Source organism: Pollicipes pollicipes, unplaced genomic scaffold (genome assembly GCF_011947565.3).
Source record: "Pollicipes pollicipes isolate AB1234 unplaced genomic scaffold, Ppol_2.1 Scaffold_4881;HRSCAF=5763_pilon_pilon_pilon, whole genome shotgun sequence".
NCBI classification, from domain to species: Eukaryota; Metazoa; Arthropoda; class Thecostraca; order Pollicipedomorpha; family Pollicipedidae; genus Pollicipes; species Pollicipes pollicipes.
Window position 1 is genome coordinate 47,305,754 of NW_023596576.1, and position 23,734 is coordinate 47,329,487.

General features: G+C 54.7%; 1 protein-coding gene across 5 annotated transcripts; it reads right to left on the minus strand.

The window, feature by feature from the left end:
- Window positions 1-1,379: 1,379 nt before the first annotated feature.
- Window positions 1,380-21,982, minus strand: Cdc5 (cell division cycle protein 21). Of its 5 annotated transcripts, none has more exons than XM_037224000.1 (15): window positions 21,903-21,982; window positions 19,094-19,296; window positions 18,628-18,893; window positions 17,761-17,888; window positions 17,069-17,400; window positions 15,031-15,165; window positions 14,381-14,554; window positions 13,929-14,097; window positions 13,436-13,581; window positions 12,914-13,210; window positions 12,370-12,525; window positions 11,980-12,087; window positions 11,093-11,259; window positions 10,492-10,627; window positions 1,380-2,027 (listed from the first exon to the last, which is right to left on the minus strand). In XM_037224000.1, exons 2-15 carry the CDS (start codon window positions 19,136-19,138, stop codon window positions 1,920-1,922), a joined length of 2,367 nt encoding a protein of 788 aa, XP_037079895.1. In that variant the 5' UTR covers window positions 19,139-19,296; window positions 21,903-21,982; the 3' UTR covers window positions 1,380-1,919. The 5 variants fall into 5 exon arrangements, with proteins under 5 accessions (XP_037079895.1, XP_037079899.1, XP_037079896.1 ...); XM_037224004.1 differs by having other exon boundaries at window positions 21,927-21,947; XM_037224001.1 differs by having other exon boundaries at window positions 21,847-21,909.
- Between the last annotated feature and the right edge of the window lie 1,752 nt (window positions 21,983-23,734).

Here is a 23,734-nt window from a genome sequence, read left to right on the forward strand (position 1 = left end):
TGCGATTGGCTGGGCCGGGTCGACGGCTGCCTGCGCCACCAGGCATTTGAGCAATCACACTTGTTGAGGTGTGGGCGCGGCCCCGCATCGCACGACCCGGGCCGCGCGCCACGTGAGCACGGGGCTTATGCCAGCTTAGCAAGCCCGTCATGTAGCGTAGCTTCGGTCGGACGAGCACGGGCACCTCTGCCAGTCGTAGCTGGGAAGCGCGCCGGCCGGGGCCGCCGCCGGCGCCGCCAGGCCGGGGGGGGGGGGGGGGGGGGGAGAGAGAGCATCGGGGGGGAATTCCGTGCCGCGCGCCAATCGTTCCAACCCGCTCCCGGCGACGCACCGGACGGCGAAGACGCAGCGCGGCAGGAACCCGCGCATTGCCGGGAATCCGTGCGTCGGCGGCGGAGCGTCCATTAGCGTCGGGCAGCGGCTGCCCGGCGCGCAACCGTGACCCGGCGACCCGACGCGCCGGCCTCGAGAGCCGGTCCCCGCCGCCGGCCCGGTGGGCGGCGCTGATTGGCTGGGTCGCGGGGTCAACAGTGACCGGGCGCTCATCAGAGCCGCCGCCGCCCCCGCCGACTCACGACACGCGACCGTTCAATATCCGCGTCCGCGCCGGAGATCTGCCGCGCGCAGGCGCTGGCAGCGCGCGAATACACCGCTGTGGAGTTTCCGACGAGGAAATAGCGGGGTTGTTAGCAGGGCGACCGCCGCATCAGAATTGCTCAACGGACCAAAGCTGCGGATGATCCTCGCTGGCCGTACTCGGAAGACCATTGCAAGGAAACGTGAGCTGATTGCGTCGAGCCAAACAGTTACATCACGCGCGCGTTCCACGCCAGACACCGCGACAAGAGCCGTCACCGGGCGGGCGCGGCTGCCGCAAGGCTAAGCCGATTACGACGGCTCCAGCCGGTGGAGTACTCGGCGACACTTCTCGCGCAGAGCCGGCAGCCGTGTAATCGGGCAAAACGTGCCTTCGCCCGGCTACGCGGGCAGGTGGTAGACGTGCCGGTCCCACCGACAGCTCCACGCGGGGCGGGGCCAGGTGCAGGTCGCTGGCACTGCTGAGACTCGCGGCACCCCGTCTCACAACGGCCCGCCGGTGGACAAACGCGTTATAACGGCAACTGAGAAGTTTTTGCCCTGTTGGTAACCCACATCATCCGGTATTAGCCTAATCCCTGGTTGGCAAACAAAGGCAGAGTGCAACGGAACAGAGCCCGCCTCCCCGACCGTGACACCGCGGGCGAGGACAAAGGAACCCCCGAAACAGCAATGGGAGTCAAGGGTCGACCGAATCTCCTGCCCAGTGTCTTTTCAGGGAAGTTCGCGAGGATGACAATTTATGCGCCAATCACTTACTCGCTGGCTTTGAAAAGTTTTTCCGGTGACTCCCATGTGGTCTAATGAACTAAAGACATTTTCCGTTGCAGATGTATTGTAGTCTATCAAGAAGTGTTGCGGGACTCCACCCTCAGTTTCATTCGCGTGCTGTAGATCTGTTTTACGACGATAAATTCCTAATAGAAAACATCAATGACACGCCATACGAACGACGCCTAAAGACAACAAAAATCGGAGCACGGAGGTTTCCGGCGCGCCGCGGCGCACCTTTCAGCCAGCCAGCGACACGGGTCAGACCGAACGGTCCGACATCTTGCGGCGAATTAGGAAACCAGAAGTTAACCCTCGGCCCACCGCGACAGCAGCCGAGCCCTACACCTTTCACGACCCTCGCGTCCTGCTGCTGCTTCTCAATCCGGTCCCCACCACTGTACATCGCCGGCGCTGCACTCGGGCCAGCCGGGGCGCCGCTCCACCGCTCCGCTCCGGACGAGTGGGCGCGGCCAGGCGGTCCCCGCGTTGCGGCCGGCGCCACCGTGGGGCGGTTACAGGTCTGACGTCAGCAGGAAGGCCGCCGCGCGCTAGCCGTCAGCCTGCGCTAGCTCCTCCAGCTGCTGCTTGAGCAGCTGGTAGCGCCGCTGCAGCTGCTGCTCGCGCTCCGTCTGTCTGCTCACATCCTCCGACAGCGACTGAGGGACAGATGGCGGCGGCGAGGTCAAATGAGACGCATTCGGCTCTCGGCATGTTACACGACGCACGGCAGCGAGCTCTGGGTAGCGGGAGAGCACAATATCCACGATCTTCAGGTGGGGGTCAGGAGTCTTCACGATTCAGGATTTATCCAGCAGGAATGCCAGAGTTCAGCACACTGTCCGGGGCCGACAGAGGACTGAAAAGACACATCCGGTTAGCACAAAAATAAAGAGCTCCTTTCTATACTTGTCACTGTACATGAATTTGAACCGCACACCTAGCCTCGTCTACCCTGACAGTCAGTTGGTTAGGGCGTCTGCCTTCCATTCCACCCGTGGTGGGGTGTATTCCGGTCATGCTCTCCACGTGACTCTGATGGGTTGGCCTACGACCGGTGGCAGCGGCCGCTTAAAGGGAGAATGCTGCCTGTTTGGAGCCTTTTCCTATTGTTGCATTAAACGCGTCCGGTTTGATCCGTAATACCAGTTTTCTCAAAATCCTTCTGAATGGCTAATAATTTATGTTTAAAGTCTAGCAGAAGCAACCTCAAAAGACTCCCTGCTCAACATCATGAAAGAAATGCATTCAAGTTCCCTTACTTTTCCAACGTGTGTGTTCCGTAACGCTTGCAACACACTAATTCGTCAAAACGCTTGCGTAGGAAGCGCTCTGGAAACTTGAAACTTTTTTAAGAGATAAATATTGCAAACGTGAGGCTATCGCTACGCGAATTCAAGGAAACACTATACTATGGCTTTGATTTCTCCCCTAACCTAAGGAGTTTACCAGAGCGGCTCTTTACAAAGCGTACTTTGGCTTTAGGACACACAATATCGCATGGTTTATAGCGATGCACTGGTTCAAATTTTAACCAAGGTGCTTCTCAGCACTTGCCGCTCGCTGTGCCAAGGGCAAACGTTCATTTATGCTGACCTCATTCATACCAGTAGAGGTGTCACTCTTAAGCCCGCATGTCCACGGCGTGCGGGTTAAAACAGCTCAAAAGCGGTACATTTGACCCGTAACAGCTGACGACCCTCAGCACACGCCATGACGTCCTTTTGCCGTCGCCATAGCGACACCGGTCGCGACAACTGCAGCTGTCGCGGACTCTGGATACACTTTGGGGCTACCAGGAAAGGAAGAGGTGAAGTGCTGTTTAAGGCGTTACCAACGTTATTTGAACTATGAATAATTAAAATGCATGCTCTTATCACATTTTGATGGTGCTGCAGTGGCACGGGTGTATATCTATATTCTTTTGTGAGGGCCCTGCCCACTCCCCATGTTCAGATAGACCCCCAATGTTGAGTTGCCCCCCCCCCCCCCCAATATTGATTTCGACACCCACAACATTTTGGGTTGAAATATTACAAAAGCGTAGGACAGAGCTCACCCTTACACAAGGACGATCTCCTCTGTCCTTCCTCGTAGTGGAGTCCCCATGGAGGGTGCAACTGCCTAACTTCAAGCCGCAACCGTTTAAAGCCGCAACCTGAACAATGCGTTCTCAATTGAGTCGTATCTTAAGTCATTGGGGCAAAACCGTTCTATAATTTGGCTTCTTATATTTGTCCGCCAAATGTAAGCCCAGATGCTTTTTTGCCGCAACTAGGTATGACATTGACACCACGGACTCTTTGTTGTAACATTTCAAGTGACAAGAAAGTTGGGTCGTAATCTTATTTCCATTTTGGCGCGGGATCGATACTTCAGATTATGGATGCAGTTCAATTACATAATAGGAGAAACCACACAAAAAACGAAAATCTTGCCGGAACAGATTTTTCGTCTGATTCCGTGCTGAGCATAGTTCTTTGTCAGCACCCCTAGCCTACCACCCAATAATCATAACACATCTTCAGCGAACCCAGTTTAACTCGGTCCCTTACCCAAAAAGCACGAAAGAACGTTTACCGTGTAATGCGACAACACGACTGACGGCTGCCCTTTAACCCGGCTGACACGATCCAGCCAACGGCCAGTTGGCCCTCGTTGGTGGACCAATGGACGGCCAACCCACCACCGCGCGTTTCGCCACATCACGAGTGTGTTCAGAATCAGGGTAGTAGATACCAAAGAAAGTCAGCATGACTTCAGTATAACTTCAGCCCTCTACCGACGTTGGGCTTCCACCAGGACGACTGGCGTCTCTGTGCGGCAATACGCGTTCTTTTTGCGAGCACTTTACGCATTGCAGCCAATAGGCTCGTGGGAAGGCGATGTGTAAATTGCCGGTGTGTTTCAAAATAAGTACGTGGCTACGTTCTCCTCCCAATTTGTGGAATTCAACGATAGGGGATTACCTCAGACTTTCAGGCTGCGAGGGTTTCAGGCTTCAGGAGCATTACTGCGTGCAGCAGATAATGATAATACCGTATGGTGCACAATGCTGCGCATCTAAATCAAACTCGTTTTGTACGCTGGCCATTCATCACTTTGTTATGCTGATGAAGAACCTCCCATTCGCAATGCAAATGGCTTACGTAATATGACATGCGTCTATCCAAGGGAAATTTACGTGCACCTCAAACAGCGCAACGATTTAACATTCACCACGCGTTTGGCAGTACTAGTAAGAGCATGCTCATTTTCTACACCACTGCTGCAACAAACTCATCCTCACCGTTCTGTTTACTACACATATTTATGTATCCGATTGGAGCAGTTCGCTTTTGGCCTTAATCTCACACAGCTATTGGTAAACGTGATTGTTCATTTTGAGTTGTTGAACACAATGAAGTATTCCTGGCTTGTTGATTATCATCATGTATGTCACTGATTACAGTGGTCGATGTCATGGCATAGTTGAAGTGAAAAATGTGGTACGACACTAAATTCAGACCAAAATTTTCGCGCACCGTCTGCGACTCACGCGAAAATCGAAACGCGATACTCGTTCCGGTGGGGGTCAGTTTGACCCCCTCGAAGGTTTTCCGCAGTAGTTTCCAAACGGTGGGGCATAGCCGCGTCAAATTTGGGACGGCCGTAGGCAATTAAATAGTAGATATTTTGTTATAAAGTCAGGCCGTGACTGTCAACGCAGGCAATGTCCAGAGAACCGTTCAATCTGATGCGATAATGGAGTGTTAGACGAAGCCACACATCTCTGAGATAATTAGTAGGCAATACAGCAATTGAATCAAGCACAAATTCCATTCCCCTAGGGTCAGGTATGAAGGTTGCTGTGCTTGCTGTGTGAGGTAGTTTCTGGCGCTCATTTCCGATTTACTACAAACAGTGACCGCAACAGACAAGCTCCATGGACTTCTTCAAACTCAGAGTAGATTGCTGACCTAAAATAACCCCGTTCGACATTGTTTTTGGGAACATACCGTCAAGCGTAATAATTGACGATTATTCAAATGCCAAATTGACGTAATGCCGTAGGATTCTAGTCACCATTACTTTCCAAAAGTAAAATAAATTAATGGCTTCAAATGAAACCAAATGAACTTTTGCTTGGCACGGGTATCCAGGCTAAGGCGGCTGCATGATGAGATCTGGAGACTTTTTAGACACCTATCTGAAGTTTGGCCTTGTTTTACCCAAAAGTCATGCCTAAAAACCTCAAATTTTTAAACAAGCGAGTTCACACACAGACCAATCCACCCCGTGAATTTGGTACTCCCATCTCTCTCAGTTTTCGAGATCTCAGGAAGTTAAATTGAACCCTCACCCGAGCGGAGGATATTCAACCGGCCACCGGACGGGCGCTGAAGAGAGCAGCAGTTTATACGGGAGGCGCTGCGACTTAGTCACAGGAAAACACCATCGGAGTAGACTGTGTAATTTGGCCGCTTGACTTGGCCTCCAAACCATGTGAATAGGTCCGTTAATGTAGCCGGATGCCTATCACCCCATAGAAACAAAACATATATGTTTGCCCTTTAATGCAGTGCACAAGTCCATACTATAACACTATACCCGCGTAATATAAAGTATTGTTTGCTCCCACTGCCATACAGCACATAACAGCTGAACGGATAAGCGATGCAAAAACTTTACATAGCTATGGCCATAAGACCCGCAAGGGTCTGAGAGGTTAAAATGAAAAGCCCCAGAGCACGTGGATGATCGAAGTCCTTCATGACTAGCACTGTTCCCGTCTCCCACAACCAAAAATACGGGCCGTCGCCCGTGGCCAAAATAAGTGTTCTTTCGACGGCCGAAGGCCACATCTAGAGGGCCGCATTTACCTCCGAATCAGAGGGACATAAGCCTCCAGTGTGCCCTCCCCTGGATCCGTCCCCGCAGCACTGCCATGCTCCTTAAATTAAAACTGTATTAAATGATACAAAAATTGGCAATGCAATTTGCCTTTCGCCAAAACCAGGCGGGCTAAATCCGTTGAGACAGAACAGGGGGAAGGAGATAAGGTTGTCGGGCCCTCGGCTCGGCCCCCAATCATTTACATAAATTGGCACCCCTGCGCATCGGCACTACCCCGTACTATTGTCAAAGGAAACTGGCCTTTCGGTTTCACCGGAACATCTTTTTGAAATACGCCAAGGGCGAGACACTCCCTCTAAGGCAAGGTGGCCGCAGTGGGCAATGCCGGACACGGCGGCAAGGCAAGCTTTCGCCGCAAAATTCCGCCGCTGACCAGGAATTTCACAATCGGCAGGGTTCGGGCTCACACAACAAGCGCTGCTGAGCGTGGGCGATGATCCCACACATCCTTATGTTGAAAAGGTTTGGAGTTAGCCTTACAAAATGTGCAATTGCCAAAGCGTTATTCCCGTTAAGCATTCCTCGAGCAATACCAGAGTTCCATACATGACCACATGGACCGGGGAAGCAGACTACCGAAACCGCTGACTCATCCATTAACGCAAACGACGCAGGTAAGCTTCACAGAGGCGGGGTAGACAAGCGGGAGCCCCCTCCCCTCTCATAAACATAAACACGCATCGTACGCGACGCGGCAGACCGCCGGAGCTATTGTACGCAGAAACGTAGATGTAACCCAGAAACGTGATCGGGGACACAAAGCATCTCATGTGAGACGACAGGCAAAAACATTCGCATGGGCAAAGGCTTGCAGAAAAAGTCCAAAGACACAAGATATCCGTGAGGAGTTAGAGTTGTAGACAAACCATCAACTGCACGGCATTGTCCGAGGCGCAAACCACAATAATCAGTGCGACAGGACACAAATCATCGCCTGCAAAACAAAGGATGACACAGCCCATCGCCTGCAGAGCGAGGTCAATGCCACAGTCCATCGCCTGCAGGACGAGATCAATGCCACGGCCCATCGCTAGCAAGGCGAGGTCAATGTCACAGCCCATCGCCTGCAGGGCGAGGCCAATGTCACAGCCCATCGCCTGCGGGGCGATGTCAAGGTCACAGCCCATCGCCTGCAGGGCGAGGTCAATGCACACACCGTGCCGGTGCGGCCAGCGGCTTACTGCCGTCAAATCACGGCGGCGGCTGGCGGACATGAGACGCGCACACCACTGCGTGGTCTGCCCTGCCTTGGACATGGGAAAACACGTGTGTGCGTACGGAGAAGGGGGATGAACGAGCGGCGCACCCCCCCCCCCCCCCCCGCTCCCCCAAGAGCGAACGACGTGTAAGCGGGCGGACGTGCCCCTTGAACCGCCCACTGCACTGTCTAGTGATCTTTGCACGTTCGCTGGAATTGTCTGAGGACTCTGTCGCCTCCTGCCAGATGTTCGGGCGGGTCAGGCTTTGCTCAGCACATCATTACGTGACGCCGAGGCAAATGTTCGACTAAAGGGAGAGGAACAAGCACACGGATAGTGACCACCAATAGCTCCAATCCCATTAGCTGAAGGGCCTGTCTGTGATCTGCACAGCTTGCAATGGTGAGGCTTTTCTCAGACGTCCAGCACATAACTGTGCTTAGCTTTGCTTGCCACATAGCTGGCCGAGATTTTCCATCACGAAACCGATGTTGCGGCCGACTACATAATGAGTCACAGCCAGTTTACCGGCTGAAAGCAACTGGGCCTCAAGGAATCACTGTTGGCTATTTTAGTCACACTGACAAACAGTTATAGCACACTCCCATAGACTCATTTAGGATATTTTTTGACAACTCTCTCTTAACGCTGCAGTACTTGCATTCAACACTTGTCAGCTATGGCCGACACACTTTCCAGTGACCTCACTGTGACATCACAATTTCCAATTATATTACGGCAAAAACCAGGGCACCAAGTGAAAATATCGTCCGGGACTTGTTACTTTTGAAAAGGTCGGTCTGTAGCCAGAATGATATCCCCATTCTAAGAAAAAGTAATACGAAATCACTGGACTGTTAAGTTCAATCCATTGAAATGACTGAGCCATCGGGGATTATGAGCCAGCGCGCTTCCAACACAAACTAAGGCCGAAAGTGATCACGACAGTGACGGCCACAGATCCGCCGGCTTCCCCGAGAACGCATCCCAGTGAGGAGGGTAACGTCATCCCTGAGCTCGAGCTCACACTCCAGCAAGGAGGGTACCGTCATCCCTGAGCTCCAGAACACATCCCAGCGAGGCCAGTCACCCCTAAGCTCGAGAACACATCCCAGCGAGGAGGCCACCGTCATCCCTGAGCTCGAGAACACATCCCAGCAAGGAGGCAATCGTCATCCCTGAGCTCGAGTTCACACTCCAGCAAGGAGGGTACCGTCATCCCTGAGCTCGAGAACCACAGCGAGGCCAGTCATCCCTGAGCTCGAGAACATATCCCAGCGAGGAGGGCACCGTGATCCCTGAGCTCGATAACACATCCCAGCGAGGCCAGTCATCCCTGGGCTCGAGAACACATCCCAGCCAGGAGGCCACCGTCATCACTGAGCTCGTGAACACATCCCAGCGAAGAGGCCACTGTCATCCCTGAGCTCGAGAACACATCCCAGCGAGGAGGCCAGTCATCCCTGAGCTGTAGACACCACACACGCCCGCCCTGTCGAGCCCACACTCAAGCCGGCTTATCCAATCAACACCAGCCCGACGAGATTACAAAGGTAACCGCGGCCATTGTAACGACACACGCGGCCACGAGCGGCGACCGCACTGGCGCACCACAACCCACTAAGCGGTGCAAAAATGAAGGCGAGCAAGGCACCGTGGTCAACACAGCAAAAAGGCGACACTTTTCAGGAGAGTGCGAAAGATTTGTGACCAGTTAATGGCAATTTCATTATAATACGCTCTAACGAGGAATATTTCGGTATATCTTGACAGCATCTGGCTCAAACAAAGCTGTGACACCACCTTTTCCTAGAACGAGGCCAACATTACGATCTCGCAGTACTATTTAAGCTGGCCCATTAGATACAAAATAACTACGGTTGTTGTCCAGGCCCGACTGTGTTGTCATTGGCGCCATATTAAGCGCACATAATGGGACTGGTGGCGACGCAATGCCATCCCTTGGTAGGTACATCGTCACTTTAGTGACTTTGTGGTGCTAGCCTCCCGCGGCGCCCGCACCATAGCAGGGACTGCACAGAAAATTGCAGCGCAACTAGTGAGCGACCCATACAGCAGCAACAACCATACCATACCAATCACGAGACGTCAACATTCTACACACTGAACTCGAAACGGCTTGGTTTGATCGGTGATCTTTTCAGAGCGCCGCACTTGATGTTTTACACGATGTAACGATCTGCAAATACCACGATATACCCCCCCCCCCCCCCCCCCTCCTTACAACAAAGCCCCCGAGACAGAGTTATGTCTCTTTACAGGCCCGACACGAGCCCAGCTTCGATCGTACTAGCACTGCTGACTTTTACAATACTGGCCCATACCGCGGCCGGTGCGTGCTCGCCTGCACCTGGTGCAATGCGAGAGTCTGCGGCGATCTTGCATCAGCGAGACGCCAGCGCGCCTGACCGCGCCGGCGACAACAGCGATAATCCCACAGCGCCGTCCGGTGTATTTGCAATCTGGACAATTCGTAATGGAGGACTGGACCGCCGCGGGAGCGTGTCTGTGGTTACCCCGGCCGGTGTGGCGGGTCCACGCCCGCTGCTACGGCCGTCTGCTGCGGCCTTCGTCGGCTAACCAGCAGGGGTGTCATGTCATGTCATGCCATTGGGGCTTTACAACGCACTCAGCTGCTGAGCCTATATGGCGTCGCCTGCCTCTCACCCTGGCGGGAAGGGCGGGCACCGCGGGGAATCGAACCCCGTACCTCTAGTTTCCCAGACCAGCACGGGTGTCTGTGGTCGTGTGGTCTGCGCGGCGCCGTCACGCTGTCGCTGCGGTGTGCTTAGCCGCCGACACTTCGGGGTACGGTTACCAGCAGACGGTGCAGGATGATGGCCAACAGACGGTGCGGTACGGTTACCGACAGACGGTACGATACGCTTATCAGCAGACGGTACTGTGCCGTTACCTACAGTCGGCACAGTGCCATCACCCGCCGGAAGCGCGACCGGAGAGTGCGAGCGCTAGCGCACAGACAAGCGGTGCCGTACGGTGTGGTTACCTGCAATCGGCGCGGAATGGCCGCCTGTTCGTGCTCCATCAGGGCGGAGAAGGTGACCAGCTCGAGGCGCGTCTGCTCCAGCTGCTCGGTGGCGTCCTGCAGCTGCTTGGCAAGCGCTGTGCTGCGTGACTGGTACCTGTCCGGCACACCAGACGGTCAGGTGCGGCACGTCCGGCAGGCGCGCGCCAGCAGCCACCCTCCCTCGCCCCTTCCACTCAGACACCCGCGGGACTGTCAGGCATTCACGAGGTCACCACAGGCACGTCAGATGACAGATGCATCACGCCCGTCGGACACCGACCCAACACATCCGACGCACACCAGACACATTGCATGCATACAATGACAGCACGACACACATATGGGGCTCGAGTGGCAGGGAGGCAAGAGAGCGGCACAGCGTGAGACAAGGGCAGAACATATCCAGCCCGTTCCACACTGGAGCAAATGTGGCCCGCCGAGGTGGGCGCCAATCCCTGACAAAATCTGATCAGAATGTCACAGTCCCGGACCACCAACACTCTCGACGAGCATCGCCGCTGGCTCGTGACGGGGTGCCCCGGGCCGTCGGTTCTCCGCCGCTGCCGGCATCGCCACTCACCCTCCAGTCAGGATCTTGAGCTTCTTCTCCAGCTTGGCGGCCCGCTTGGCTTCACGCGTCATGTGTGTTCGGTTCAGCTCCAGTCGCTTTTCCAGCGACTCGATGCGGTCCTTTTTGCTGGCCAGGTTAGCGCGCGTGTAGCGGCTCTGGCTGGGCAGGAACAGAACCTGGCAGGCGGTCAGGGCGGACGTCAGCCGGCTGGGACTGGGGCTGGGGCTGGAGGTCGGGTTGGGGTTGGGGCTGGGGCTGGGGCTGGGGCTGGGGCAGGGGCAGGGGCTGGGGCTGGGGCTGGGGCTGGGGCTGGGGCTGGGGCTGGGGCTGGGGCTGGAGGTCGGGTTGGGGCTGGGGTTGGGGCTGGGGCTGGGGCAGGGGCAGGGGCTGGGGCTGGGGGCTGGGGCAGGGGCTGGGGCTGGGGCTGGAGGTCGGGCTGGGGCTGGGGCTGGGGCTGGGGCTGGGGCTGGAGGTCGGGTTGGGGCTGGGGCTGGGGCAGGGGCTGGGGCTGGGGCTGGAGGTCGGGTTGGGGCTGGGGCTGGGGCTGGGGCTGGGGCAGGGGCTGGGACTGGGGCTCGGGCGCGCGCGCTAATGAGAACAGACGCGACAGCCTGCAGATACAGTGCGGCAAAACAAACAATAATATATGACATCAAAGCAGTACCAAATCTAGGATGCAGAAGCAGAAAAACTGTGCTGTCTAAGACCACCATGGGAAGCAGCAGGAGCGCTCCACAAGGTTGATCTGACTCACTGGACCACGCGGCTAGACGGGTTTGCCTCCATGGTACCGTGATACAGAGCAGACGGCAACAGACGCCGAAAACGCTGACCAGGGACCATGGGCCGGATGCCGGGTGCCGCGCGCCCGGTCGGCGCGTCGAGCGGGGTCTCACCTGGGAGAGGCACTCCTCCCAGACCTGTCTGTAGGCCTCCTTCGTCAGGTCGCCGTGTCCCATGCCCTGCTTCACCACGTCCATCTCGCGGCGCAGCACCTGGCGCGCCTGTGGCAGGCAATACGGCACGGCCTGTGACCCGCCGCGGGACGGCACACTGCATCCCGCGCACAGAGCAACAACACTGCACCCCACTACTAGAGGAGCAACAGGCACTGCATCCTACTCACAGAGCAACAACAGGCACTGCTCAGACTAAAATCGCCGAGAAACCGCAGTCGATGTCTACTAGCGCACGCAGAGACTGTCACAAACAACGACCTTTCCCACTCACAGAACAGCCGGAGCACCGGACTCCCAGAATACCCGACGAGTCCACTTCACCCTCACCTGTTCCATGTCGGGTTCGTGCACCTGCTGGTAGGGGTGCGTCTCCAGGTAGGTCTGGTACTGCTGAAGCACGGCCGCCGGGGCGGACGGCAGCGGGTTGTGCAGGCCGTCGTACCGCTTCATCACGATCATCTCTCGCTTGATCAGCTCCTCCGCCTGCAGCCGCGGAGGAAACGCTGAACGACGCAGCCTCGAGGCGGTGGCAGGGCCGGGCGCATCGCACAATCTGTATCTCATTATATAACACCTTGCACCCACATCCAACATGCCACAACAGGAGACGATTAGAACATGCAGATGGCATAATGCATGTGGGCTTAAGTAACATAACAGACAACGCTTATCTGCACGCCTTCACGTAATCCCTCTCCCTCTCCTCCTACCGCGCTGCTGCACTGATGCGGCCGTCAACGCGGTGCCGCACATCCTTCAGCAAAAACCTTGGCACCCCAGAAGTCACGGGCCACCAGCACAGCGCACCCGGAGCTGGCGGACGGTTGCCTTCACCGACACACCGCCGCGCCCGCAGCCCCAGTCGGCCCACCTTCTGCAGGTCGGAGAGCGGCGGCTCGACGTTGGCCGGCCGCAGCACGGACGCGTTGACCTCTGTGGGGCGCGGCAGGTGGCGCTGCAGCGCCTGCGAGCGGGCGCGGAGCTCGCGCTCGCGCCGCTCCCGCTCGGCCTCGTCGCGGCGCGCCTCCACGTCCGCCTGGTCGGGCACCAGCTCGGCCGGCCCGGCGGCCGCCTCCTCCGGCGCCGGCTCGTCGTCCGGCACCACGATCTCGAAGTCGTTGCGCGGCGCCGGCAGCGACGACAGGCTGAAGCGCAGCTGCTCCTTGATCTGTGGCCGACGACGGGGCGTGCGTTCTAGAAAGGAGCCTCTACACCCCATCGGAAGGCAACAGAATCCTGTCCCAGCTGAGTCAGAGAGCAAGGCCCTGTGTAACATAGACCGAACAGCAGTCGTTCAGTACACGATGCCTTGAGTCAGAACGTTAACATTGTACCACACCCGCGCCGCTCGGCAGCAGTCGCCTGCCCGAGCCAGCCCAGTCGGCGGCCCCACCTGCAGCTGCTGCTGTTTGCCGCCGGCGTCCGCCTCCAACGCGTCCTCGGCGTTGATGGCCAGCTTGTCCCGTAGCGGCGTGGCCAGCGGCGTGCGGCCAGCGCGCGACGCGCCCGGCGTGCTAAACCCGCCCGGCGTCTGGCCTGCTGGCGGCGGCGTACGGCCGCGGTCAGTGGTCAGCGGCCAGCGGCGGCGGCCGGCGTCAGCCGCCGGCGTGTCCCACCGGAGTGCGTTGCAATCACGCCGGAGACACGAGCGTCAACGGGCGCACAACAACACGAGCGCGAACATTTGAACACGAAAAATCAGCTGCGCCCACCCACACGTGGTGAACACGGGCGCGAGGTGAGGTCACCGCCCATCGCAACACCAAACGCACATCGCCGAATCATCGCCATCACGTCCGAACGCACACAGCACTCGCCGGCCGACAGATCCGTCCGAACGCCGCCGGACCCGTGCCACGGCGCGCGCGCGGGCCGGACGGCCGTACCCGGGTTGTCGCGCGGCGTGCGGTACGGCGTGGTGAGCATGGTGTTGGGCGTGGCGATGTCGGGCTTGGCCGGCGTGATGCCGCCGAAGTCGGAGTCCACGAGCGGCGCGTTCAGGCCGCCCTTCAGCGGCGTGTCCGTGTGCGTCAGCGCCATGATGTTCTGCGCCTCCTGCGACGCGGCCCAGCGGGCAGAGGGTCAGCGGCAGGGCCGAATGGGACAACGGTCACAATGGAGGACACCAAGCCATGAACAGGCGCCAGTGCGCACGCGGCCCCAAGAAACATGAAAACAGGCTTCTAACATTTTGACGGAATCTCTATCTAGGCAGCAGCCTGAACAGAAATAATGCAAAACACCGAGCCTTTACATTCTCAAGTCCTGTGTTCATCACTGTGGTGAGCCTGTCCGCTGAAGAGCGGCGGAGCCGGCGGCGGCGGCGGTGGCAGCGCACCTGGAGCACGCGGTCGGTCTGCGCCATGGGCGTGCGCGCCGTGCGTAACTGGCCGGTGGCCGGCGTGGCCGAGTAGTCCGATAGTAAAGCGTCGGTGGCGCGCTCCTCGCCCTCCTCTGTCAGCTCACGCACCGCCTCCGACGCCTTGCCCACCTTCACCACCTGCTCCAGCTCCTGAGGGCGGCGGCGGCTCGTTCAGTCGGGCGATATCGAAGCCGGAATGAGGCGGCTGCGGGCACCGCTCGCAGGCCGCACACGGCGGCACGGATCGCTGACGGAGACCGAGCACCCCGGACACTGGACCCAGACGAGCACGCTGGATGCTGGACCCAGACGAGCACGCTGGATACTGGACCCAGACGAGCACGCTGGATACTGGACTCAGACATCAGCCGAAAGGCACGTCGCCCAAGCCACATTATGAAGACTGTGCCGACTGTAGAACGGCGGGTAGCAGTGCATGTACTTTACGTTGCTGCAGCCGACACCGTGCACGCGCGGTGCATTCGCCCGTTCCCTTTCGACCACAGAATGCGAATATCGTCTCTCGACTACAGATCGACGAACAGCCCAGTTTACTAATATCCGCAGTCACGAATAAGCAGTACAAGGGCGACGCTGATCGCCCCATCCGGCGGCCCAGTACTCACGACGTCCGAAATCTGTGGTGATGGCAGCACCAGCTTGGAGCGCTTCTTGGCCGGTTCCTGGTTCTGCAGCAGCGCGCTCGGAATGTCGTTCTCCTTCCGCTTCTTCACCTTATCTTTGTCCTTACGCCGCTCACGCTGACGACAAAAGAAGACGCGTTAACTATTATCATTATAGATGGCCGAACACGCACTGACGATCCTGACGCAATTTTATGGACATTGCTTCGAGCACACATAGCCACCACGATGCAAGCGACCTACCTCAAATGTGGAGCAAACTTATCAGATAGCGACGCCTTAGCAATGTAGTCACGAACTGATTCGGTCACTGCCAGCAATCCACATCACCGGCAGCATAGAGTGCAGTATGCATCCAAACATCGAATATGCAACAGGCTGGCCAGCGAAAAACATGGCCCAGGATTTCTTTATCCCCCCTCCCCGCCCCCTGCTGAGACGCACTCGATGGGCCCGCAATCGTCGACATGGAAGTTCCAGTTCGCTTGACGCGACCCGAGCTGGGCGGTGGTCTCCTGGTCGCCTATCCATCTGCCCTCTCTCCAATGCCGTCCGTGCTCGATGCCTCCCACTCCCGGATCGACTCTCCGCCGACACTCTCCCCGGCCCGGTCGATGCCTCCCACTCCCGGATCGACTCTCCGCCGACACTCTCCCCGGCCCGGTCGATGCCTCCCACTCCCGGATCGACTCTCCGCCGACACTCTCCCCGGCCCGGTCGATGCCTCCCACTCCCGGATCGACTCTCCGCCGACACTCTCCCCGGCCCGGTCGATGCCTCCCACTCCCGGATCGACTCTCCACCGACACTCTCCCCGGCCCGGTCGATGCCTCCCACTCCCGGATCGACTCTCCGCCGACACTCTCTCCGGCCCGGTCGATGCCTCCTACTCCCGGATCGACTCTCCGCCGACACTCTCTCCGGCCCGGTCGATGCCTCCCACTCCCGGATCGACTCTCCGCCGACACTCTCCCCGCCCCGGTCGATGCCTCCCACTCCCGGATCGACTCTCCGCCGACACTCTCCCCGGCCCGGTCGCCTTCAGAGCTGAGCATTCGCTGCGTCTGGGACTCCGATTCCGATTCGAAATTCAAACAGGATGTAAGCTTGGTAGAGATCTGTACCCACATTTCGGAACGACAAAGCGCCGTTGTGTCTTGTAGGTTGCTTACATTGCTTACTGACTGGCGCCATCCACACCCGGCCAGCGTCCTCACATTAGAAAATCGTGCCAAGCAATTGAGTTGATATCTACTTCACGCAAAGTAGACCGTTCTGCCAGAGGAGACCCCTCAGGTTGTGGAGGCAGCTCGCGTCGCATTAAGGACATTAAATTTCGGCCTGCCACTCCCCCATGCCAATAATCCGTGGTGCCGCAACAGACTGACCGAGTCGCCGCAGAGACTATTTTACCTCTACTTCTACAACGACCCAGTGACACATGGTGGCGGCGAAGTAAGACCAGTAACCACAGCAGTTCGGTCAGACAATAACAAATGCACTGCAATCAAACACAGGAGAGTCGGCTCGGCGCAGCGCAGCACCGACACATACTAGGGCAAGATATAGTTTATGCAAAGAACAAAATGAGCACAGAGTGTACGAAAATTTATTTATTTCATGTTGAAATGATGATCCTTTTAACTCGATTTTTTCATTACAACTTGGGCACTGAACTTCACAGATTATATCCTTGTTTTCAGGAGTTGCAAATCAACAAGCTTCCAATCTGTTCCAACCCTGTGCACCGAGAGCTCATCTTAAGCTTCCCCCCCAATCCAAACCACATGGAGGCTCCGCTCATCCCTCCCCAAGTGGTCTCCCCACCGCCATACCTCTGGGTTGGCGGTGGGGAGACCGCATACCGCTCCCCTCTGCTCCTCACCCCGCGTAGTCCCGTCATTCCCGCGACGTTCGCCTACCCTCCACCGTCCCTCCCTGTACCAGAAGACCATCTCATCCTCCCTGTTACCTTGGAGAAGAACCTCCGGCCTCCAGCCCGCCACCACTGTCGGCTCACCTCTTCCTTCTCGCTGCGCTGCTCGCCGTCCAGGTGCTGCTGGCGCAGCCGCCGGAAGTTGGGCGCCAGCGGGTCGTACTCGTCCTCCGCCGCGTCGTAGAAGCCCACCGCCGGCCGCTTCTCGAACGGGATCTCCGCGTTGTAGTCGATGCCGCGCTTCTTCTTCTTGATGCGCGGCACCAGCTCGATACCGGCGGCGTACAGCTCGCGCCGCTTCTGCAGCGAGGCGAGGCGGCGCGCCTCCTCCAGCTGCTTCTCGCGCGCCTTGCGCTTGGCTTTCTTGCCCTGCGTGTTGGCCAGACGGGCACGCGCCTCCGACAGCATCTCCAGCTCTGGCGGCGGCCGCCAACAGGCTCACCGGGTGCGTCGCCGTACTAAGTGGGATGGCGCCACCATAGGGGTGCATTGCAGCGGGTAGCAGCGGGTTGTCCGGCCGACCGACGCGCAGACGCCGAACACAAAATACCAAACGTCGAATGCGGTCACCGAACACCCGACAACCGGCGACCAGGTGACCGACTTTCGTTGATCACGTCCACGGTCGGACAGGATTCAGGTCATGGGACAGAGTGGCGTTTACGGATGGGCGTCCAGACATGAAACACCAGCACAGCTCTCAAAAAGGCGCACGTCAATGCAGCACACGCAAACAAGCCTGTCGGGACGCGACGGCGGCGGCGGTGGCGACTTACCGTCTTCGTCCATGTCTTGCGGGTCAGGCCGGGCAGGCTTGGTCTCCGGGTTGGGGTCGATCTCGCCTGGTTTCAGCTTGCGCGGGTCGTCCGCCTCGTCAGTTTCCTCTTTCTTTTGCGCCTGGTCCCTAGCACAGTTACGACAGTACGTCAGTCGGCTATGACAATGACACATGACTGTCTCGGTGGATACAGGGCATGAAAGTAAAGGGTAAAAGGCTTGTTTGGTAGAAAATGGCGAAGATGTCATTTCCCTGAGTTGTGTTGCCAGGAACACAGAAGTCCTATCTTAGCAGTAAGAAATTAGAGCGGCGCAGACGTATCTTACACAACACTGGCAAGTACAATCATGAAAGTGGAAACCATGCAAAAGTCGCATTCCACGAAACCAACCAAATCTGCAATTGACATCGCTTGGAGCCTATCAACACCATGCAATGCCATATCTGCTACACCTGTGACATAGAATCCTACATCTCCCCCCCCCCCCCCCAGAGCTGCCCACTAGCAGGGCAACTCGTTTTCTCTCACTCTAACGCCATCCACTCACAGGAGCCTGTCCCTTCCTCTCCGACCCTGCCTTCTCAAGGGAGGGGCCTGTCCCTTCCTCTCCGACCCCGCTCACTCACAGGGGGGCCTGTCCCTTCCTCTTCGACCTCGCCCACTCACAGGGGGGCCTGTCCCTTCCTCTTCGACCTCGCCCACTCACAGGAGGGCCTGTCCCTTCCTCTCCGACCCCGCCCACTCACGAGAGTGGCCTGTCCCTTCCTCTCCGACCCCGCCCACTCACAGGTGAGCCTGTCCCTTCCTCTCCGACCCCGCCCACTCCCAGAGCCCGCCTCTCCCTCCCGGACGACGGCGACTCACAGGAGGAGCTCGTATCGCTCGAGGCACTGGGCGGCCGTGCGCCCGATAATGGGCGCGATGGTCCGCCACTGGGTCGGCATCAGCTTGGCCAGGTGCAGCAGGCGCTCATCCTCCTCGCGGCTCCACTCGGTCTTCTTGATGCTCGGGTCGAGCCACTCGTACCAGCGCGCCTTGCACTGCTTGGCCGACTTGCGGTGCAGCAGCGAGGCGATCCGCGACCACTGGTTCTTGCCGTACTTCATGACGGCCGCCTTCAGGATCTCGTCCTGCCGGCAGTGCACAGGTCAGGGGAGGCACTGGCTTATCTCTCAGCACGACACTACACTCCCCCCACCGGGGGCGTGCAGCGCGAACACGCACTGCATTCACGCCTGTAGTGGAAGATGGTATACCAGGCTTGGGGTGAAAAGAGCCATTCTAGATTGGTGAGGCTCTGACTGTTTCAGACCACTACATTAATGCTTACCTCTGTGTTTCTCCATATTCCTCCTTTGATGAATACTCGAGGCATCTTGAACACAGATGACTGAAAGTTAGGCTGAAATTACTCTGCTCGCCTAGCTGTCACAGAAAACAACGTGTACTGAATATACAGCTGGCTAGATCATGCTGTTCTTCTGAGAATGCATGCTCAGCAACTTCATCAAGTCAGTTCAGAAGTAAGCAGCTCTGAAAAGAAACAAAACATTCTGCATTAAAATGGTTTGTAGTATGTACCATACATACACTGATGCATATGGTCCCATATGTTTCCAAGCACAAGTGTTCAATGTCACCACATGAAAGTACAAAAACTGAGGAAAACATGGACCAAAACATACTTGCACTTTGGGGTGAGCTAACAGACAAAATCCAACATGTACCAGACCACTGAAACAGTGGTAGTTTCGTAGAAAAGTATTCAGTTTCTGTAAAATTGTCCACATGTACTTAATGCTTATGTTGCAACATGCTGCTTCTTTTACTTGCCCTAGGTCAGAGATATCCACATCACATGTTCTTTATAAACTAGGCCAAGATAGCATTCCACTACCATTAAGTCTATGTTCAGGATATCACAAAATAGTGGCAAACTGTGGGAGCCTGCAATGTCCTAAAAGCTATGTAGGTACAGGCCCAGCTCTCTTATTGATGATAACCAATTGCACACATCCATGACTTCCATCCACCTTTTCCCATGTGAGGGTAGGGCAGGACATTGGGTAAGCCTATAAAATGTGGTCAATTTTTATCAAATGTAGCTAGGTAAGGCTAGAACAAAACATTGAATTTGAGACAGCTTAGGAAATGCCTACAATGATGATTGGCTGAGCAGCACCCATCATTTTAACCTCTCTTAAGCTAGTACAAAATAGCATTCCCTGGCATCTGATGGCAACCCCTGGAGGATGGTATAGGTTAGATTCAAGGAGTAAGGAAAGGTATACAAATACATAGTGCTAAGAGAAGTTGTAGGTATATGGGTAGGAGGTGGGGTAGATGTAAAGAAGGAGTAGGAGGATGAGTAGAAGTGGTAGGGTTAGGTTAGGTTAGGATAGGCTAGGAGATGTAGGTATACATTCCTACCTAAGATTAGAAAAAATCATTGTACACCATTTGTTGTGTTTAAGGCTGAACTTATCATAAATAATCTTAAAACAGGTAGATTCATGCTCCTACCTTCAAATTGTAATATTTACGATAGCGAGCTCCCGAGCGCCGCACGCACCCCACCGCCTCGACTCCCCAGCGCCGTTTCTGCGTTGCTGTTGCGTAATTACGATGCTTCCGCTTATTAAGAACCATAAAAAATGTAGGGGACCAAAGGTAACAATAATAATGCAATGAAAAACGTTTCTTATCGCGTCTAGGTACGTTTATGAAACAGAGAGGCCAAAATAGTCCAGAACATAGCTGAAACTAAACTAGCCTAGCCTAATGTAACATAACCTAACCTAACCTGACCTAACCTAATGTAGTTAGCCTAACAACCTAATCTAGCCTAACCTAGCCTAACCTATTGTAACCTAACCCAACCTAACCTAACCTAACCTAACCTAACCTAACCTAACCTAACCTAACCTAACCTAACCTAACCTAACCTAACCTAACCTAACCTAACCTAACCTAACCTAACCTAACCTAACCTAACACCCACCCTATACCCTTCAACCCAGTGTCCCACTGGCATCCATGTTCCATGCCATATATATGTCCCATATTAAGAAGCTTTGTTTAGCCACCATATTCTCATTTTGCTTTTTATTCCCACACAAAAATGTCATATTTCCCCACCATGTTGACCAATCTACAAACAATATGGAAGACTGCTTGGATACACAAGAAAAACATTTTACTGAATTCTTGTTACCTTGGCCAAGTACATTTTTATGGTTCTTGATGCACAGTAATGTTGTGATCGCACAGTAATGTTGCGACCATGTGTAGAAATGGCGCCGGGTTTGTGGTTGCTGCATGTTTGCGCTCATATGTTCGCTATGGTAGTTATTTAAGTTCCAAGGTAAGAGCTTAGATGACCTGTTTTATGATGAATTACAGTATATTCTGCCTTGAAGATGACAATTGATGTACAATGCTTTTTCTTAACATGAGGTAGGAATGCATATCCTGACCAGTTAGGACATTTGCATAATTATTTGTTTGAATTTCTAGTGCTATGAATTATTTGAAAGATGTTATCCCAAATGCACATTTACATTAACCCTGTCCTAAATTCTCATGTGCTCTGGTCATCACAATATACAGTAGTTAAACAGCTCCAGCCATGAACACCATTTGGCTGTTATTATCATCCCAGAGAAATTCCATAACAGAGAAAGTGTTGCTGCATACACATAGGCAGCCTAGGAATTTGTCCTTATGTAAATGCACATTGTTAGAATATTTTATCCATTTGCCGACCTTGTGAATATTCATCCTGGCATCATCAGCAAATGCAGGACAATAAACATACTGGGGATTGGCTCATGCATCACATCAAGCAATGTTAATATGATGGAAATTCAGGAGCATTGACAAGGGATAACAGACAGAGAGAGAGAAAGAAAGCAGGGCAATAATGACAAAATAGCACTCATTCTTAATATCGACGGCTATTCATGACCATTATGTTCTTGGTAGCTCAAGGAGGTATGGCTCAGGATGCGATTTTCGCATTAGCATCAGCGAAAAAACTTCGAAAATTATGAATACCCTATCTTCAAACCAAAACAACTTCACCTAAGAGCCGTCTTCCAACCAAACAATTAACCAATCAGAAAACCAGAGATCGATACCTTTCCCGCGAACGATCGACGCACACACACAAATATACCCCGCAGTCCACCAGTTCCCTATCCCACGCGCATTCCGAGGCAATCCGAGCGAAAAATTGCGCCGAGACTGCCGCAATCTACAGACCTATCCGGCTGCTGCTGATCATAGCGTAACATGAGGGCATTGGAGCCAATGAGAGGATGGCCAGCAAAATCGCCACCATGGATTCAGTAAAAAAGCGGAAAACGCAGCCGTCGCAGCAAAGCAGTTACAGCTACACGGTCAGAAAATTATTAGTATGTAGTAAAGGAGAAATAATACCCATGGCTTTCAATTCCCGGGATTTTGAGTAAAGGCATAAATTCTTGACTTCCCACCAAGTTCTGAGGGAACTGGGATCTTTTCCAGGGAAATGGAATTTCTCCCAAGTTGGCGTTTGAAAAGCATTAACCAGTTTCGGCTCCTTCTCTGTAGTCAAATTCAAAGGACTCAACGTCAAATTCACAGAAAACTGGGGCTCTCTCCTTCCCCAATAGTTCCCGCACCACAACTCCTGTCACCTCCGTGGTCTGCGGTCAGCAGTACTTTCATCAAAGTGATCGGACCGAAGATTACGCAGATTGCTAACGTCATTGGTTAGATGTGGATTCCGTGCTTGCTCCAAACAGTTGTTGCTGTTGACACCAGATTTCGCGATCCCCGTCCCCACGCGCGTCTCATGCGTGGTAAGTCGGAAATAGTTCGCGGATGTGGGGGCGGTCGTTTTGCGCGGTTTCGTACTTACCTTGTACTGAGGTTGCAGAACAATCTAACGTGAGGTAGATAATGACAGATAACCTGTTCATGTCCTGCGTATCAGGATTCTTATGAAAACATCGGGCTCGTGTGTCAATTTGTATCTGAGTGGATTTGGAAGGTTGTGCCAAAAATGTAGTTCAAAAGTCGCGCCTCGTTGACGCGGCGGTTCTCCCATATGATATTTACGATGAGACGTGGGCGGAGGGGGGAGGGGATAGGGAAGTAGGGGCCACTCATGATACAGTACAGGAACCATGGCAAACATGCCAAGATGTTGGGAGGACAGAATCCTGCCCCAGTGGGTAGCAAGCTGCCCCCAGTTTGGACACATTTTGCTAACCTCCCTTAGCCCCCAAAACTTGATGTATCATCAGACTTAGCTATTTTCCTTCATCTCAGTAATTTTGTGAGTAATAAATGACGTTTTGGTGTGCTGCAGTAACATCCGCCTCAAACTTTGATCAGCTGCTCCAGTTAGGAAGCTGTGCCCCACCTGCCAAAACATGATTTCATCAAAATCTGCCATGGTTTGCAAGACTTGCTCACAATGTCCATAATAATGAATGGGAAAAGAGAAGAGTGTTTTGTGACAAAGCTGTCAAGAATGCACAGGCAATGTTGGCTAGCATTGGTGTCCACCACATCATTTGCCAGGCAGAGCAGATCTTGACATGTTGGGCACAGATGGGGCATTAAACTGAATTTGTGGCAGATGGTTGATGTTTAGGGGCAGAAGTTCATGAAGAAAACCAGCTCATATCACCATGGTGTTGCTGAGGGTGATATTTACCCTCCAGCTGACTATGCGTGCTGGGGCTGGAGTCATAACCAGGAACACAGAAGCAAATGTGTGCCTGGACAATGCTCACAATTTTCAAGCTAACTTACATTTTTCTAGGTGGTTTCTGGATCAGAAAAGTTACACAGTTGGAAGGTTAACCATTATAGTTAACCATTATATTATAGCTGTTACATTATACTCAATGCATTCATACTTAACACTTACATGGTGTCTACCCTGATGGGGTCAAGCCCATGAGCTCAAATGCATAAT

Coding starts and splice junctions, on each gene's coding strand:
- Cdc5 (XM_037224000.1), bottom strand. CDS start 19,138: ATGCCTCGAGTATTCATCAAAGGAGGAATATGGAGAAACACAGAG. Junction 13,582..13,928: donor CACGCCGCGCGACAACCCGG/GTACGGCCGTCC, acceptor CGCCGCCGCCAG/CAGGCCAGACGCCGGGCGGG. Junction 12,526..12,913: donor CGCTCTCCGACCTGCAGAAG/GTGGGCCGACTG, acceptor CCGCGGCTGCAG/GCGGAGGAGCTGATCAAGCG.